At 62.5% G+C, this 17,368-nt stretch overlaps 1 protein-coding gene across 5 annotated transcripts in view; it reads left to right on the forward strand.

Annotated features, from left to right (window-relative positions):
• Nucleotides 1-17,368, forward strand: part of OSBPL5 (oxysterol binding protein like 5) — a 73,899-nt gene that overhangs the window by 50,121 nt on the left and 6,410 nt on the right. For 4 of the 5 annotated variants that reach the window (XM_051964834.1, XM_051964832.1, XM_051964830.1 and 1 more), the window contains exons 8-19: nt 1,498-1,669; nt 1,791-2,076; nt 3,248-3,432; nt 6,773-6,854; nt 7,605-7,703; nt 9,658-9,754; nt 10,044-10,142; nt 11,099-11,196; nt 12,386-12,475; nt 12,986-13,122; nt 13,696-13,881; nt 14,166-14,286. In XM_051964834.1, coding sequence (XP_051820794.1) covers nt 1,498-1,669; nt 1,791-2,076; nt 3,248-3,432; nt 6,773-6,854; nt 7,605-7,703; nt 9,658-9,754; nt 10,044-10,142; nt 11,099-11,196; nt 12,386-12,475; nt 12,986-13,122; nt 13,696-13,881; nt 14,166-14,286 — 1,652 coding nt within the window. The remainder of the gene's footprint in view (nt 1-1,497; nt 1,670-1,790; nt 2,077-3,247; nt 3,433-6,772; nt 6,855-7,604; nt 7,704-9,657; nt 9,755-10,043; nt 10,143-11,098; nt 11,197-12,385; nt 12,476-12,985; nt 13,123-13,695; nt 13,882-14,165; nt 14,287-17,368) is intronic. The other variant, XM_051964831.1, reaches the window with a different exon arrangement.

Consider the following 17,368-nt stretch of genomic DNA (forward strand, 5'->3'; position numbering starts at 1 on the left):
TAGAAAGATGGATTTGATTGGATAAATAGATAAATAAATAGAAGGATAGATTGATAAATAGAAAGATAGATACAGATAAATACAGAAAGAAAAAGATTGATAGAGAAATATAAAGAAATGCTTGTTTCCTTCCTCTCTGTGAGGAAAACACTTAATTTTTGTTTAATTCATGAATGAAAAAGCAATCATTAATCACTTACTGTGTGCAGACCCTGTACCACTTAGCACAGTCGAGGCCAATGTCCCTGAGAAGGGCCTGCTCTGTGAAGTTCATGGGCAATGAGCTGAATATTTGGGACTGGGCGCTACGCCCTAATGGACAAAGGCAGGAACAGGCAGGTCTCGGAGCATTCGCCACCACATGGCAGAGTGATGATGATAATAACACGTATGTTAAGTACATGGACCAGGCGAAGGTGGGCCCCGGCCAGAACGGACTCGCCTTTTCCTTCAGTTTCCTTTTTCCTGTTCTGCTCTCCCCAGTGCATCCCTCTGTCCCCCCTCCCTGTGATTAGCAGACAGTCCCTCCACCCCCCGGCTGACCTCCAACCTGCAGAGAAAGGAGGAGGGGCTTTCATTTCCCAGGGATGGTTCCTTGTGTAGCTCTTTCTACTTCCTTGACCTTGTGGACGTGAGCACCTCCTTCCCTCTGCTTTGGGCTGTACGAGGTTTCCCAGGATTCCCAGGGAGCACTCTTTCCTAAGCACAGGACGCTCCTGGAGGCCAGAAACTGGCTCCTTTCGCACCGCCAGAGTCTAGCATGGTTCTTGCATATGTAGTAGGGGCCTAATAAATGCGCCGGGACTCGGCCGGCGAGCACTAGCTCTCGCCGCCACAAGGAGGCGCCATCAGTATTTTGTGTCGGCAGGACCGTTCTGGCCGGCACTGACCTGGGGTCGGAACCTGGCGGAGGCACCTCTGGGTCAGGAGAGAGTTTTCAGTGGTTTTTAGTGACTTTTATTCTCTAAAAGGAGTGAACCGTATTCAACCTAAGCCCCACAGCCTGCTCTCTTGGGGGTTGGGAGTCAGGGAGGGAGGGAGAAAATTGTGGGACGCAGTCTCCCAAATAACCGTTGAGAAGCCCCTCTGCGCATAGATTTGGGAACATAAAATGCTATTGAGGGGAAGACGATCCCAAGCCCCCAGCGTCTCCCGGCTTGCCTCAGCGGCTGCAGCTCTACCAACAATGACAGCGTTCCTGTCTCGCGCTGACTCCCCCAGGCCTGCCCTCCCCCCCAACCCCTGGGTACGATAAAGCCCCGGGCTCGTGGCCAGCCGGGTCTCCCTCCCTGCCAGTCAGCAACACTCTGAAATCCTTTCTCCGAGACCCGCTTGTGCCCTCTGTGCCCGCCGACCCTCTGGGGAGTGGCTACCGCTCTGAGAGAGTCAGCTCTGTGCCCGTGGGCCCTGGCCGTCAGGCCCTGCCCGAAGGCGGCTGGCGCGGGATCTGGGGGCACGCTCGGTCGCACGCGAGCCATCCGGTCGTTGTCCCCACAGGCCGCTGCTGGCTGGACGCCCTGGAGCTGGCCCTGCGCTGCTCCAGCCTCTTCCGGCTCAGCACCTCCAAGCCGGGGAAGGACGGGGAGCTGACCAGCCAGCCGGACTCCTCCCCGGTGCCCCTGGACGGGCTGCTGCACGCTGGGACCATCTCGGACCAGGATCTCTTTCAGTAAGCCACGGGCCGGGCCGGGGAGGGGAGGGCAGGGACGGGGGGGCCAGAACCAGACGGACTTGGCCCTTCTGATGAGAGGCTATCGTCCCCTTCTTCCCCTCCTGCCTCGGCGCCTCAGTTTACACCAGCTGCTCTGGATGGTGCCCAGTGAGCAGACAGCATCACCGGGCCTCCCCCTGTGTTCCAGGCTGACGGAAGCCTCCCTGGAGAACCACCAGCTGGAGAACGACGCCTTTTCAGACAGGTCAGAGAAAGACACCATCGAGGGGTCGGAGAACGAGACTCGGGAGAACAGCCGCAAGACCAACGACAGCGAGAGTGACCAGTCGGAGACCCCCGGGGAGCTCGGGCAGGAGAAAAAGGGGACCACGTACATCGAGCAGATCTACGAAGAGTTTGGGGAGGTAGGAGCCGGACGCCCCGGGGGCGGCAGTGGGGTCTTACCGGCCTTGTGCAGGACGGCCCACCTTATGGATGAGCCAAGTGAGGCGGGAAGCCTTGTCCCTGGTCACGGCTCCTGCCGGCGCCAGGAGGGGCTCAGGCCAAGCTGCCCCGGCCTCGGGCAGGTCCGGCCCGTCCGGCCTTGGCCACGTTCCCCCTCCCCAGCTATGCGCTGGCCTCCCTGCCTCCCTCCTGCCTCTCTCAGGCTCCTTGCCTAGAGCGCCCCTCGCCTCCTCTCTCTGTCCATGTGAGGTCCTTCCTGACCCCTCCCCAGCTTCTGGGCACCCCACCCCCATGCCTTCTAAGAGCCGACAGCCCTGCCCCCTCTAAACTAGTCCCCGCCCCTGGTCCCCGGGACCTCTGTCAGTAACAGAGCTGGGGGAGGGCAAACAAATCAATTCAACCAGCCTACTGAGTGCGGGCTGTAAAGGCAGCCATATTGTGAGTGGCCGTCCATCACCTTAACCCCAGAAGAATCAGGCGCCCCCTGGTGCGGCCAGGAAGCTTTAGAGCTTGGGAATATATAGGCCAATCGATGGTCCTGGATGGCCAGCCCAGCCCCAGCTCTTGGGTCCTGGACCCCGTCAGAGGCACCGAGTCTGGGGCCTCTACGGAGCCTGGGACCCGGGGACGGGCGCGAAGTCCTCAGCACCACGGACAGGGCCCCAAAGGCGCAAGCTGGGGCCTCTATCACAGACAGGGGTGCGGAGTCTGTGGTACCACGGACAGAGACACAGTCCTGGGCGCTATTGGGGCAGAGGTGTGGAGTCCGTGATAGCAGGGACAGGGGCACCGAGTCTGGGGCCTCTACTGGGGAGAGAGGCGAGAAGTCCTCAGGACCACGGACAGGGCCCCAAGGGCACAGAGTTTGGGGCCTTTACTGGGGCAGGAGTGTGGAGTCCAGGGCCTCTACAAGGGGCACAGAGTCTGCGGTACCTTGGACAGGGCCCCAAGGGCAGGGACGCAGAGTCCTTGGTACCACAGACAGAGGCACAGAGTCCTGGCCTCTACCCCGACAAGGGCGCGGAGTCCGAGTCCGGACAGAGGCAGGGAGCTCCTTGTGAAGCCGGGCGGCCGCCCCAGGGTGAGGAGGCAGTGGGGTCCCGCCTCCGGCTGAGCTTTCTCTTCCCTCAGACGGGAGAATCGTCGCAGACGGAGACGGTCTCCGAAGAGAACAAGAGCCTCATCTGGATCCTGCTGAAACAGCTGAGGCCGGGGATGGACCTGTCGCGCGTCGTGCTGCCCACCTTCATCCTGGAGCCGCGCTCCTTCCTCAACAAGCTCTCCGACTACTACTACCACGCCGACCTGCTGTCTCAGTGAGTGCCCGCCCGTCCGCGGCCCCGGCCGACGCACAGCGCCCACGAGAGCCCCGACGCGCAACATACACGGCACACACGGCCCCGACGCGCAGTACACACAGCACACAAGCACCCTGGCACACGGCGCACAACATACACAGCACACACAAGAGCCCCGGCGCACAACATACACGACACACATGGCCCCGACACATGGTACACACAACACACAAGCGCCCCGACACACAGCGCACAAAACATACCCAGCACACACAACAGCTCCGACACACAACAGACATGGCACACACAGCTCCGACGTGCAGTACATACAACACACAAGAGTCCCGACACACAGCGCACACAACATACACGGCACACACGGCCCCGACACATGGTACACACAACACACAAGCGCCCCGACACACGGTGCACACAACATACACAGCACACACAAGAGCCCTGACGCGCAACATACACGGCACACACGGCCCCGACACATGGTACACACAACACACAAGCGCCCCGACACACGGTGCACACAACATACACAGCACACACAAGAGCCCTGACGCGCAACATACACGGCACACACGGCCCCGACACACGGTGCACACAACATACACAGCACACACAAGAGCCCCAGCGCACAACATACACTCAACAGCCCTGACACGCGGTACACACGACACACAAGCGTCCCAACACACAACACACACAATATACACACAACAGCCCCAACACACAATGCACAGGTGGAGGGTGTCAGCAGAGGAGGTGCGGGGAAGCAGGGCTGAGCTGTCAGAATAGGAAGAGCTTTAAAAGCCAGAGGAAGCCACAGCAGGTGAGAAAGACTGGATTAGCTTTGAGGGTTCGAGTCAATCTAATTAGTCAGCAGACATTAATCACCTAGAGTATGCAGAGCGCTGTGCTGGGGGTGGTGCTGGTATCGTTCGGTCATTTCAGTCACGGGTGACTCTCCACGGCCCCATTTGGGGTTTTCTGGGCAGAGATACTAGAGGGGACTGGCCATTTCCTTCTCCAGCCCATTTTACAGATGAGGAAACCAAGGCAAACAGCTGGGCGGCTGGCCCAGGGTCACACAGCTAGCAAGTGCCCGGGGCTGCGTTAGGAGTCGGGAGGTCTATCCATGGGGCGCTCCGAGCTGCCCTGTGCTTGGCAGTCGGGGTGTCAAAGGCTTAGGACAGACCCTCCCCTGCCCTGGGTCTCCCTGTGGAGGAGGAGGATCCCCCGTCAGAGGGGCAGCAACAGCCAGTGGTCTCCTTGTCTAATTCCCTGTTCGAGTAAAGAGCTTCTTGAGCCAAAGGCCATCCCCCTGCCCCTGTGTCACAGCACCCGGCCCGGGGCCTTGCGTCTCTTCGGGCTCCACGGACATTAATCGGGTTGGACTGGACGGAGGGACCAGAAATGGGAGTCCCGGCAGCTCACAGTCAGGGCTTGGGGTGAGAGCGCGCTGCTGCCACCTCCTTGCTGTGCAAACTCCAGCCGTTCCTCGGCCTCTCTGGGCCCATTGGCTCACCTGGAGAGTGAGAGGGGTTGCAAGCTCCTTCCAGCTCGACCTCAGGGCCTTTCACTTGAGCAGATGGAGATTTGGGCTTTAAATGGGGGAGAGGGGCGGGGCCGGAGAGCGAGCCACAAGGCCGGAGAGCGAGCCACAAGGCCGGAGAGCGAGCCGAGCGAAGCAGGGGACCGACTGTCCTCTCACTAAGGCCCACGGGACCCCAGCAGTGACAGAACCCTTCACCGAGCCAGCCCACCCACGGGGGCCTGAGCCCTTCTCTGTGGCAGAGGGGTCTTGGCTCAGGGCCCAGCTCAGAGACCGCGGGCTATGTGGCCCCTAGGGGCCTCCCCAGCAGGCTGCCTCTGCATACAGACCTTCCACTTGCAGCTGCTCACGAGCCTCCTGAGGCCATTGCTGGACAGCTCTGATAAGGGCCATCCTCACGTGGACCTGGAGCCATCCCAGGTCTCGAAGGGAAAAGGCGACGCACTGCAAACTATAGGCTGCAGAGAACCGAGTCGGTCGCTGACAGAATCACAGAGCGTCCTTGAGGGGGTATCTCGAAAGAATAAACCTTGATCACAAAGATCTCAAAAACTGGTTGTTCCATTCCAGCCTTTCTGGATCGGCCTGGCTGACTGGGCTGGCAGATCAAGGGGAGACGGGAGACATGGCTCACCGAGATGTCCGCAAAGGGTTTATTAGAATCTCCTGCAATATTGTGGGAAAGATGGAGAGAGCACAATTAAGTAGATTAGGACCTTGTTGAATGGCCCAAGAGCAGTCATTAGCTGTAGAGGAAGGTCTGCATGGAGTACGTCAGGGATGTGGGCTAGACCCCATCCTGCTGGGTACCTCAGAGGCCTCCTAAACTAAACAGCCATGCCCTCAGCCCGCTCTCTCACAAGTGGCCATTCAGCCGCCATAGGTTTTCAGGGAGGGTGACCCCCCGCCTCCCCAGGCAGCCCTTTCAATTTTTCAATCTCTCCCTTTGCTTCTCGGGTCTGGAGCCAAACGGAAGAAGCTTGATCTCTATTCCACAGTTTCCCCCTCCCCAGATCTTCTCATCTCCAGGCTAAATGTCCCACTTCCTTCAGTGGAGCAATTAACCAGCATCCTACTTACAGCTAGCTCTCCTTGTCGGAAGCTTCTTCCTGCCATCCTAAATCTCCCTCTCCGAGCCCACGCACTCACCCACGTATTCCCGGGCCTGCCCTCTTCAGCCAGACACAATCATCCTTCCTCCCAGCTTTTTGGAAAGGTCCTAGGAAAGTCCACATTGCCACATGAAGAGGTCAGAGGGCCACAGATTTAGGCGCCCAAGGGCGTCGGGGCCATCATGGTCACAGCCCTCACTTTACGGAGGAAGGAAACGAGCCACACGCTCAGGGTCACCCACCTAGCGAGTATCTGAGGTGGGATCGGAAGCCAGGATGTCCTCAATCCAAACCCGGCACTCTCTCTGCTATACCAAAGGTGTTAAACACACAGTTTGCAGACATAATCCCTCAATTCCCCAACCAAACGAAAGTATAATTGGGCAATACTTGACAAAGTAAATAAAAGCCCAGTAGAGTGGAGATACTGGTGATATGGGGTCTTTCGACTCCATCTGCTGGCAGGGGTCTTCATATGGGTCAGTGACCCCATCCTTGCCTCAGTGGCCCCCTGCCTTGTGGAGGGCCCCCACCCCCTCTCGAGCAGAGATTGTGCCGATGGACTGCGTGGAGTGGCCACAGCCCTCCCAGGTGCTGCCCCAGTTCTGGCTGCGTGGGATGGCTGGGAAATGGAACAAGACATGGAACCCTAAGGGACTTAATTGTTGTCTCTTTGTGCCAGGGCTGTTCTGGAAGAAGATCCTTTAACTCGTATGAAGCAAGTTGTAAGATGGTATCTGTCCGGCTTCTACAAGAAACCCAAGGTAAGAAAAACCACAGGACGGCCGAGTTCCGTGATCGGGGCGATCTGATTGACTAAGGCTCAGTGCAGCTAAAAGCTCGCTGCCCACCCCTTACCCCCGCCCCAAAACTAGACTGTCTCCGTCACAAGAAAGAGCCGCCACAGTCCACCCCAGAGGCGGGCTGTCTCTCTTGGAGTGGATCAGCCTAGGAGGTGACTTGCCCTTTCCTGATGTGGTGACTTGTTAGTTAGAAAGCCTTAAATCCCCTTAAGGGCCTGAGGATCCGAGAGAAGAGCAACCCCATAAAGGCCTGAGGACCCGAGAGCATCCCCTCCTCCTCACTGTGGGGATTTGGACTGATTGGCTCTTAGGCCATTCAACAAGGTCCTAATCTACTTAATTGTGCTCTCCTCTGATTTGGACTGACACCTTCCATCCCTCAGCCAGCTGGTGCAAACACGTTTAGTGACCACAGCCCCGTATGGTTGGCAAATCTCGTGGGTCATTTACCTTGTTCCCCTCCAGAGAGGGGAGAAGGATTGAGGGCCACAGCCCCTAACCCTTCCAGCTTTCAGCTCTGGGATCCCAGCACCCTTTGCCTTCCTCCAAAAGAGGTGGGTGGGTCACTGGGCAGGGAGGGGGGCTTCTGGTTTAGGGGCTCCCCAGCAAGCCCCTGAAGCCGGCAGTGGGGGCTCATTGCTAGGAGCAGAGTACCCTGGGGGAAGGCGCCAGCTGCAACCTCTGAGGCGAAGCTTGCTCTTCCTCTTGCAGGGAATCAAGAAGCCTTACAATCCCATCCTCGGAGAGACCTTCCGCTGCTGCTGGTATCACCCCCAGACCAACAGCCATACTTTCTACATATCTGAACAGGCAAGTTCCCGCAGCCCTCGCCCTGAAGCCCCGGCTCCTGAAGCTCTTGGCTCGGGAGCGCCCCGCGGCTCCCCCCGGAGTCCGGCTGCAGGAAGGGCGGCTTCTCCAGGAGAGCCTCCCCACCCAGGGGAGCTGTGGCGGCCGGCGGCGCCTTCCCTTCTCCCTGGGGCGGCTGCCGAGGCGCAAGCGGTCGCATGAGACCCCGCGCCTTCGGAGCCCGGGCCACGGGACGGGAGATGGCTTCCCTGAGGGAGGCCGGCCCCGAGTCCCTTCCCACCCTGGGCTAGGACCTCTCCGCCAGCCCCGCTTCCCGCTGCTGAGTGGGAGCAGAGACCCTCAGCCCGGGGCAGTGACCCCCACTCACTGCTGCAGCCCGTGGGTTTCTCCCTTTGCTTCGAAGTCAGGGACGGATAGGGAGACGCTTCTCCTTGGGGGACGACCCCTCCTCACAGCCCTGCCAGTCTGGCCCTCAGGCCAAGGGCGTGTCCAGGGGGCTCGGAGCCCCAGACTCTGTGTGGACAGAGCTCCCCGGGTGTAGACCGAGTCAGGGAGAAACTGCCTTCCCGCCCGCCCAGCCTGCGCGGCCCCTGCTGATTGGGAGCCAAACCCTGGGGGCGCTACTCGCTGGTGCTGCCTCCGGGAGGGCCCTGGGGGGCATTTCTGTGTTGTAGAAGAAGGCCTGCAGGGAGAACGGTGAACCTAAAACAACTCCCTCTTGCTCACACTGCTACACACACAGGACACTTTGCCTGGTACCGAGGGTGCAAAGGTCAAAAAGAACCCAGCTCTGTCCTTCGGCCACATGGAGTCTAAGGGGCGGGTGACAAGAACAATGCAGGCAGACCCGGCCTCTGGAGACCTTTGAGGCGCCCTGTTACCTGGGCAGGGGGGGGGGGGATCCTCTTCCAGTCTCACAGAGGGCTGGCCTGGGCAGGTGGAAGGAAGCCGAGCAGAGGAGCTCGGCCCAATGGGGAAAACCTGCCCAGAAGGTCCGAGCTCCAGGCAGGGTGTCCCCCAGCGCCCAGGAGGCAGGAGAACCACTAGGGGGGGCCCTGAGCGCCCGGGGGCAGGAGAACCACTGGGGGGAGCCCCAAGTGCCCGAGGGCAGGAGAACCACTAGGGGGGAGCCCTGAGCACCCAGGAGGCAGGAGAACCACTAGGGGGGGCCCTGAGCGCCCGGGGGCAGGAGAACCACTAGGGGGAGCCCCAAGTGCCCGAGGGCAGGAGAACCACTAGGGGGGAGCCCTGAGCGCCCAGAGGGCAGGAGAACCACTAGGGGGGAGCCCTGAGCGCCCAGGAGGCAGGAGAACCACTAGGGGGAGCCCCAAGCGCCCGGGGGCAGGAGAACCACTAGGGGGGGCCCCGAGCGCCCGGGGGCAGGAGAACCACTAGGGGTGTCCCCAAGCGCCCGGGGGCAGGAGAACCACTAGGGGGAGCCCCAAGCGCCCGGGGGCAGGAGAACCACTAGGGGGAGCCCCAAGCGCCCAGGAGGCAGGAGAACCACTAGGGGTGTCCCCGAGCGCCCGGGGGCAGGAGAACCACTAGGGGGAGCCCCGAGCGCCGGGGGGGGCAGGAGAACCACTAGGGGTGTCCCCGAGCGCCCGGGGGCAGGAGAACCATTAGGGGGAGCCCTGAGCGCCCGGGGGCAGGAGAACCACTAGGGGGAGCCCCGAGCGCCGGGGGGGGGGGGGGGGGGCAGGAGAACCACTAGGGGTGTCCCCGAGCGCCCGGGGGCAGGAGAACCACTAAGGGGAGCCCTGAGCGCCGGGGGGCAGGAGAACCACTAGGGGGAGCCCTGAGCGCCCTGGGGCAGGAGAACCACTAGGGGTGGCCGTGAGTGCCCGGGGGCAGGAGAACCACTAGGGGGAGCCCTGAGCGCCCAGGAGGCAGGAGAACCACTAGGGGGAGCCCTGAGCCAAAGCTCTTTCACCTGAGCTGCCGTTCTGCCTTCCAGGTTTCCCATCATCCTCCCGTGTCTGCTTTCCATGTAAGCAATAGGAAAGATGGCTTCTGCATCACTGGAAGCATCCTAGCCAAGTCCAAATTCTATGGTAAGGCTGGGGGCGTTAGAGAAAGAGCAGACCCAAGTTTCTCATGGGGGTGGGAGGGGAGCGGCCCTGGAAGCGGTCTGGGTGATGGTCCGGCCTTCTGGGGGCCCGGGGGCCAGGTGACGGCCCGGCTGCCTGGGGGTCCGGGGGCCCGGCTGTCCGAGGGTGCAGGTGACGGCCTGGCCATCTGGAGGCCCAGGACTCTGGGTGACGGCCCCTCCGGGAGACATCCGGGGGTCCGGCCTCTGCCTCCTCGTGCCTCAGTGGGCCTCCTCCTTCCTTGTGGCGACAGGAAACTCCCTCTCAGCCTTACTCGACGGCAAAGCGACCTTGACGTTTCTGAGTAGAGGGGAAGATTACATCATAACGATGCCCTACGCACATTGTAAAGGTAAGCGCCCCCTCCCCCGCCCGTCAGCCCCGGGGCAGGCTGGGAGTCTCCATCCACTGCCCAGAGGGACTCCTGCGGGGGGGAGGGCACCCTGAAGGGCCAACAAGCGCCCCTATGGCCGGGCCGGCCCCGGGCTCCTGAGGGGGAGGCAGGAAGGAGGGGCCACGGGCCTGGCGATGAGCTGAGCCCCCGAGCCCGGCGGAGGAGGGAGGTTCCCGGCACTAACGGTGTCCAAGCACGAGAGGGATGGTTTCCCCACACATGCGATGGTGGGATCCAGGTGAAGGCAGAACTAAGTGGCCACCGAGGGCCCCACTGGCCCCAGGAATCCTCGGAGAACGCCGGGTCTGGGGTGGCCAGGAAGCCTCCGGCGGGAGGAGGCCGTGTCTGCTGGGTCCTCCGGGCAGGATTTGTGCAGGAGAAAGTGGGGGGAGGCACTGCTGGTGGGCGGCCCGGCAGAGGCAAAGGCACAGAGACTGGCCCCGCTAAGTCTGGCCGGAGCAAGGACCCCGAGCTGACATTACTAAGCCGGGTCTGGCTGAGTTGTACGCTCGCTGTGGAGGGAGGGACCACAGGGGGGAGAGCACGTCTCCAGCAACGTTGGAACAGCTCCCGTCAGCTCCACCCAGTCCTCCAGAAGCATTTATTAAGCACCTGCTGGGTGCTAACGGTCCCTGCCCCACAGAACCTAAGTAGCTGCTCCCAGAGTCTCCCTTGCTGCCTTTCCCGGGTTCGAGGGGAGCACAGCAGTCAGTCAGACACACACCAGACCCAGTCTCCAGCCTTGCACAAAAGGCGTCGAAATGCTGCAAACAGCAGGAGGGAGCGCGGCCCGCGAGCCCGGGGGGGGGGGGGGGGGGTGGAGGGAGGAGCCCCCCGGGGGTGGGAGAGAGTGCCCGCCCGGGCCTGGAAGCTCAGCAGGAAGCGCCCGTCCCAGCCCCTGTGGTTTTGTCCAGGAATTTTGTATGGCACCATGACCATGGAGCTGGGGGGAAAAGTGACTATCGAGTGTGAGAAGAACAATTACCAGGCAGAGCTGGAGTTTAAGCTCAAGGTAAGGACCCTGCGCAGGGGGGCCCCGGAGGACGCTAGGAGTCCCCACAGCAGGGGGGGGGGGGACGGCGACCCTGGCCCGGACCCTCCCCCCGTACTTGCTGCGGTCTGGACCAGAGCCCGAGGATCTTCCCCTCCCAGACCAAGGCCTTGTTTTGGTACCGGGCCGGAGGGGCCGCGATCAGCCTCATTTCTTACCTGCCCACGTCACTGAATGGCCAGGGCCTCGGACAGAGCCAGACCCGGGACGGACCCTAGCTTCGGCCACGGTCCCCGCTGCAGCGCGTCCTCTCCGGCGTCCCGGCTCTGTCCGACCTCTGACCCCGACGGCCCTGGAGGGGAAAGTGGGGCCGGGGACCCTGCGGCCCTCCCTCCCTCAGCTTCCGCTCCTGGGCAGGTCAGGGCGGCCCCTCTGACGTCCCGGGCTCTGGGAACTAAGGACAGGCGGCTCTAAGGCTCCCACAATTGTCGCTTAGCCCCTTCTCTGTAAGAGGAGGGGGGCGGGCGCTTAAGGAATGCTCCAGAAGGTCCCAACCGGCTCAGGGGCCGACCCTGAGGCCGTTCCTGGGGACAGAGCCAGCCATTGGGACAGCTGCAGAGGGGCCGGGCAACGACGGGATCCCGAGCGACCTTTCTTAGAATTTCTGAGGGACGGCTATTGGAACAGAGCGGGTGGAAGGCCAGGGCTGGGAGGGCCGACGGAAGGCAGGATGTCCAGGAACAGGGAATGTCGGGGAGGTTGGAACAGAGAGTGTGGAATGTCCGGAGAACGCGAAATTAGAGAATTCTTGAGCCCATGGGATGCTGGAGCTGGGAGGGCTCGGGGACAGAGGGAGCAGGTCTCTAGCCCCTGAAATCCCAGGCGGGCGTGGCCCTGCCAGCACCGGTTCTGACTGGACCGTGCTCGGGCTCAGAGCGTTCGCCGCATGGGCTCCCCCCACCCCGGGAGGTTGGTGCTCCCGGCCCCTTCCCATGGAGCGTCCCTGCTGTCCTCCCTTGTGCTGCTGCCTCCCGGAGCCTCTCCCCCTTGGAGAAGAGTGGGGCCCAATCCTCCCCATGTGACTGGGGGGCGGGGGGAGGGTACAGGAGCCCCAAGGGGGCCTTTGCCCTGCGTGTCCCCGGGGTGGGGGCGGGGCGAGGTGCCCTCCAGGGCTCTCCAAAGCAGGCTCTGAGCTGACTCTCCTCCGCAGCCCTTCTTCGGAGGCAACTCCGGCCTTAACCAGATCTCTGGGAAGATTAAATCAGGAGAGGACGTTCTGGCCAGCCTTGATGGACACTGGGTAAGGGAGCCCCCCCCCCATCAGAGGGGAAGGCCACAAGGTGCTCAGGGCATAGGCGGGGCAGCCGGGGCTCACCCCCCCACCCCCCAAGCTGCAGAGCCAGCGGGCAGAGACTCAAGGGGAGCCCCCAGCCTAGGCTGGGATCAGGGAGGGCTTCCTGGTGGCGGGGGCCTTGGCCAAGCCTAGAATAAGAGGTAGAACTGGGAGGGAGGAAGGCCCGGGAGGCCGGGGAGCAGCGTGAGCATGGGGGGAGTGGGGGTGGGCAGGGGACACGACGCCCCTCGCCCTGGGCCATGTTCTCATTGGATTCCCTGCGCACAATCGGGGCTCCGCGAGTACCAGGGAAGGCCGCCTCACACGGACGCTTAGGTTGAGGGGGGATGAGAGGGGCCCCGGGCCCGCACGGAGCCGTCACATCTCCCAGAGCTGAGCTGGGGAGCGGCCAGGCTCAGGGGGGCCTCGGAGGCCGAGCCGCCTGCGTCCCAGCGCTCCCCTTGTCTTCCCGGGCAGGACAGGGAGGTGTACATCAGCGACCCAAAGAACGGCGCCAGCGACGTCTTCTGGAACCCGACGGCGGACATCCGGAGGCAGAGGCTCAAGCGCCACATCGTGCTATTTGAGGAGCAAACCGAGCTGGAATCAGAGAGGTGGGGCCCGGACGGAGGGGGAAGGGTGGTCCCTAAAGCAGAAATGAGCCAGGGCTAGACCAAGATCGCCAGGGTTAGCCCAGGACCATCCGGGCTAGCCCAGGACCTCCAGGGCTAGCCCAGGACCCCGATGCCCTGGCTTTCGGCATGGCCCCAGGCCCAGCCGCCCAGACTTGGGCCAGATCGTGGTCGGTCCCTGCCAGGTGCCCCGCCTGGCCACGGGCTGCTTCTCCCTCTCAGCTCCCACGAGGCTGCGCCCCCACAGTGAGGGGGCTTCTGGCCTGGAAGCGCCTGAGCGCAGCCGCTGAAGGCTCAGCCTCGGAGGGCACAGGCAGGACCGGCCGGAGACAGTCACGGGGGCCAAGTCACCCCCACTGGGACACCGTGCACCAACGTGGGGGGCAGCCCTCTGGGGCCGAGGGCCCCGGTCAGTGCCCCCGGGACATGGCGAGGACGCCCACCCTGGCTCTTGGGGGAGGGGCTGCCCTGCAGGGCCCCCAGTTCTGGGAGATGAGCCCCGGTGGGAAAGGAGAGTGGGGGGGGGGCAGCGGGCTGAGCGGCCGCTCCCCGCAGACTCTGGCAGCACGTGACCAGTGCGATCAACAAAGGGGACCAGGTGAAGGCGACCCAGGAGAAGTTCGTGCTGGAGGAGGAGCAGAGGAGGCGGGCCCGGGAGCGGCAGGAGGCGCTTCTGGACTGGAAGCCGCTGCTCTTCCTCCTGGACCCCAGCTCCCAGGAGTGGCACTACAAATACGAGGAGTGAGTGTGCGGGCCTGGGAGGGCTCGGCCGGGGGGACCCTCAGACCCCGGGGGGGGGCTGCCCACAGGCCCATGTCCCCAGCAGCTTGGGAGCGGCCTGGGGCCTGGGGCCACGCTGGGGGAGGCTCTTAATGGACCGAGAGCAGGGCACCCTGGGGGCTCCAGGCAGGACCAGGGGCAGGGGCTCTGCCAGTGCCGAGCAGGGGGAGGGGCCGCCCACCTCCGGGGCCCTCGGGGGACCGAGACTCCACATGACACCAAAGGGTCTCGTCTGCCTCCGGCAGCCTCAGGCCTTGGGACCCCCTCACAGACATCGCCCAGTTTGAGCAGGACGGCCGGCTGCAGACGATGGGCCGGCGCGCGCCCCTGAGACTGACCGCCCGGAACCAAGTGGCCCGACACAAGGTGGGTCCCTGCTGCCCCACCCCCAACCGTCTGGATGCGAAAACGGGGCCGGGGCTCCTGAGCCTGCTGTGCCAGGATCGCGTGCAGGGCAGTGGGGGAGGCCGGCCCCGAGGTCCCAGACCAGGGAGGGGGTCAGAGCTCTCCAGGCAGGCAGCCCCCTCCTCTGTCTCTGTCCCTGTCTTTGTGTCTCTCACTGTCTCTCCTTTCTCTCTGTCTCCCTGTCTGTGTCTCTCTGTCTCTCCTTCCCTCCCTCCCTTCTTTCCCCAACACACACCCAAGCACACATTTCCTACACGTTAAGCTCTGCCCGAGTCCCCTCTCCCCCCATGTGCCCAGGCTTGGGCTCTCCTACATGGTCCAGGCTGAGCCATAAGGAAAACCAGAGGAGAAGCAGAGGAAGCCTCTGTCCTCAGGTATCTTACAAAGGGCTGGAAGGGAGGCAGCAAACATTTATGGAGCACCTACTGTATGCCAGAGAGGCAGCTCCCTGGGGGAAGAGCCAGAAAATCCCATTTCACAGATAAAGAAACTGGCAGTGCAGCTGTCCTGGCTTTTCTTCCTTATCTGAACCTGAGGTCACGTAGGGGAGCAATTAAAAACGCCTCCAGGCTCCCCGCTCACCCCTCCTGGGCCTCCTCAGCCTCTCTCCTAGTTCTCCTCTGGCCTCCCTGCTCCTCCTCAGCCCCCTTTGCTGACCCACCATCCACCCTGGCTGCCCCTTGAGGCCCCTGCCAGGCTGGTCCCCGTCTGCCCTCTCTGGGACTCCCCAGACGGCATGCGGTCAGCCCCATCTCTGTGCAGGTGACTCTTAGGCCCACCTGGCCAGGCCCCGCCCCCCTCCTGAGCTCCAGCCCCCGCCCCCCTCCTGCGTGCCAGCCCCCGCCCCCCTCCTGAGCGCCAGCCCCCGCCCCCCTCCTGAGCGCCAGCCCCCGCCCCCCTCCTGAGCGCCAGCCCCCGCCCCCCTCCTGCGCGCCAGCCCCACGTCTCCATTGGCCTACTGGACATGTCATGGTCACTTCAAACTCAGCACAGCCAGAACCGGACTCCTCTGCATCCCCCCACAGCTTCCTCCGCCCCCCCCTCACTGATTTGTCTGAGCTCCCTCCAGGCTATGGGGAGAACGGGACTGGACCCCATTCACAGCCCTCATTGCAGGCCCGGCCCCCGGCTGTTCCCCAGCCCCGCTGGCTGTTCCCCGACTCCCGCTGGCTGTTCCCCGGCCCCCGGCTGTTCCCCGGCCCCCGGCTGTTCCCCGGCCCCCCTGGCTGTTCCCCGGCCCCCGCTGGCTGTTCCCCGCCCCCGCTGGCTGTTCCCCTGCCCCCCCTGGCTGTTCCCCGGCCCCCGCTGGCTGGCCCCGTGCCCTTGGGCCCCTGCAGCCTTCCCCTCCTTCCTCTCTTCTCCTTCAAAGCTCCGCTTTCCGCTGCCTGAAACCTTTCCTCGCCCCCACCTTTTCCAAGCCCCCCCCATTTGTGTGTTGGCTAATGACTTAGCGCGCGTTGGGAAATGCGGGCTCCTAGAGGCCCAGCCCTGCCCGCCCCGGTCTGGGAGCTCGGTGCCGCCTGAGGGAGCACTTTAGAAATGGACTGTGCTGGGGGGAGGGGAGGTCCTGCCGGACAAGGGCCTCGGACAGCCAATCCCTAATGGTCCCGAGCTCCTCCGCTCCCTTCTGTTGTTCTAGACGGGGACGGGCGCTCGGCTTCATCCCACAGCCGTCCCCCAAGTCTAGTTTCAGAAAGCGCAGTTTGAGGCGACCAAGGCTAGAAAGTCCCCGGAGACTTAGGACTGCCCTTGTTGGGTGGAGCGTGATACCGCTTGGCCACCAGGCGGCGCTCTGGCTGCTCACAGCCCCTATGACTCAGCCCGATCTCAGACATTTCTATAAAGAATCTGGATTTGGAAGAAGATAAATTTGAAGTCAAATCCACCTCCAGACAATTACTAGTCACGTGACCCGAGACAAATTAACAGGGAGAACTGTGCCAAACTCCCGCTTAGAGAGGATCCAAGGAGATAAGCTTTGTACACCCGAGGAGGAAGAGGAGCAGCAACAGGAGGAGAAAACATTTGAAATCCCTCAAGGGCCCATCCCATCGGCGCCCCCTTAATCAGAATCCCCCAAGTTCCCAAGACCCTCCAATCTTCTTTTAATGGCGCGTGAATTTAATTGTGTGTGTGCATGTGTGCGCATGTGTGTGTGTGTGTATGAGGCACAGCTAACAAGGTTAGGTGTCTGAGACTGGATTTGAACTCGGGTCCTCACGACTCTCCCCACTGCACCATCTAGCTGCCCCTCGTGTGTGATCCTTAGCAGGATCCCATCAAATGGGAACCTCATGCAGACGATAAAATCAACATTTTTAGAGCTCGGTGCCAGGCGCTGCCCCCAGAGGGCGCCTAGTCTAAAGGGGAAACAAGGATCATTTCCACTCAAGCCGTATTTCCGGGATAAATTAGAAGTAACTGAGAGGAAGGCACTGGATGGAAGATTCAGGAAGCTTTCCAGGAGGGGAGGTTCTAGTTTGGACTCGAGGGACCCGGAGAACGGCACCGAGTATTCCAAGTGTGGGGGGCAGCCGCACCAAAGCCTCCGGCCCAAGAGACCGCGTGTCTTGTTCTTGCCACGGCCAGGAGGCCGTTGGCACAGGGCAGCCGGGAGGGAGGTGTCATCCTGGAGAATGAGGGCTGGGCTGGCCGAGGAAGGGCTTTGAACGCCGGACTGTTTTGCCTTTGAGCTTGGAGATAACTGAGCCGTCGGAGTTCATTGAACTGAGTGACGTGGTCGGGCTTGTGCTTTGGGAAGTCCCTCCGGTGGCTGAACGGTGGGCGTGGGGAGAGGCTTGAGGCAGGCAGCCCCCCCACACCCATGGCTACTGCAAGAGCCCGGGCCAGGGAGGAGAGCCTGGCAACGTCACAGAAGAGGAGGGGCGCGTGAGGGAGAGGGAAATCAACAGGCGCCAGACACAGGGCAGGGAGACCGAGAGGAGGGCGGGATAATCCTTAGGTGGGAGCCCGGGGCCCTGGGGTCACTGTGATGCCCTCAGGAGTCACAGGAGAGTGTGGGAGGAGCAGAGGTTTGGGGGCA

This window comes from Antechinus flavipes, chromosome 6 (genome assembly GCF_016432865.1).
Source record: "Antechinus flavipes isolate AdamAnt ecotype Samford, QLD, Australia chromosome 6, AdamAnt_v2, whole genome shotgun sequence".
Taxonomy (NCBI): domain Eukaryota; kingdom Metazoa; phylum Chordata; class Mammalia; order Dasyuromorphia; family Dasyuridae; genus Antechinus; species Antechinus flavipes.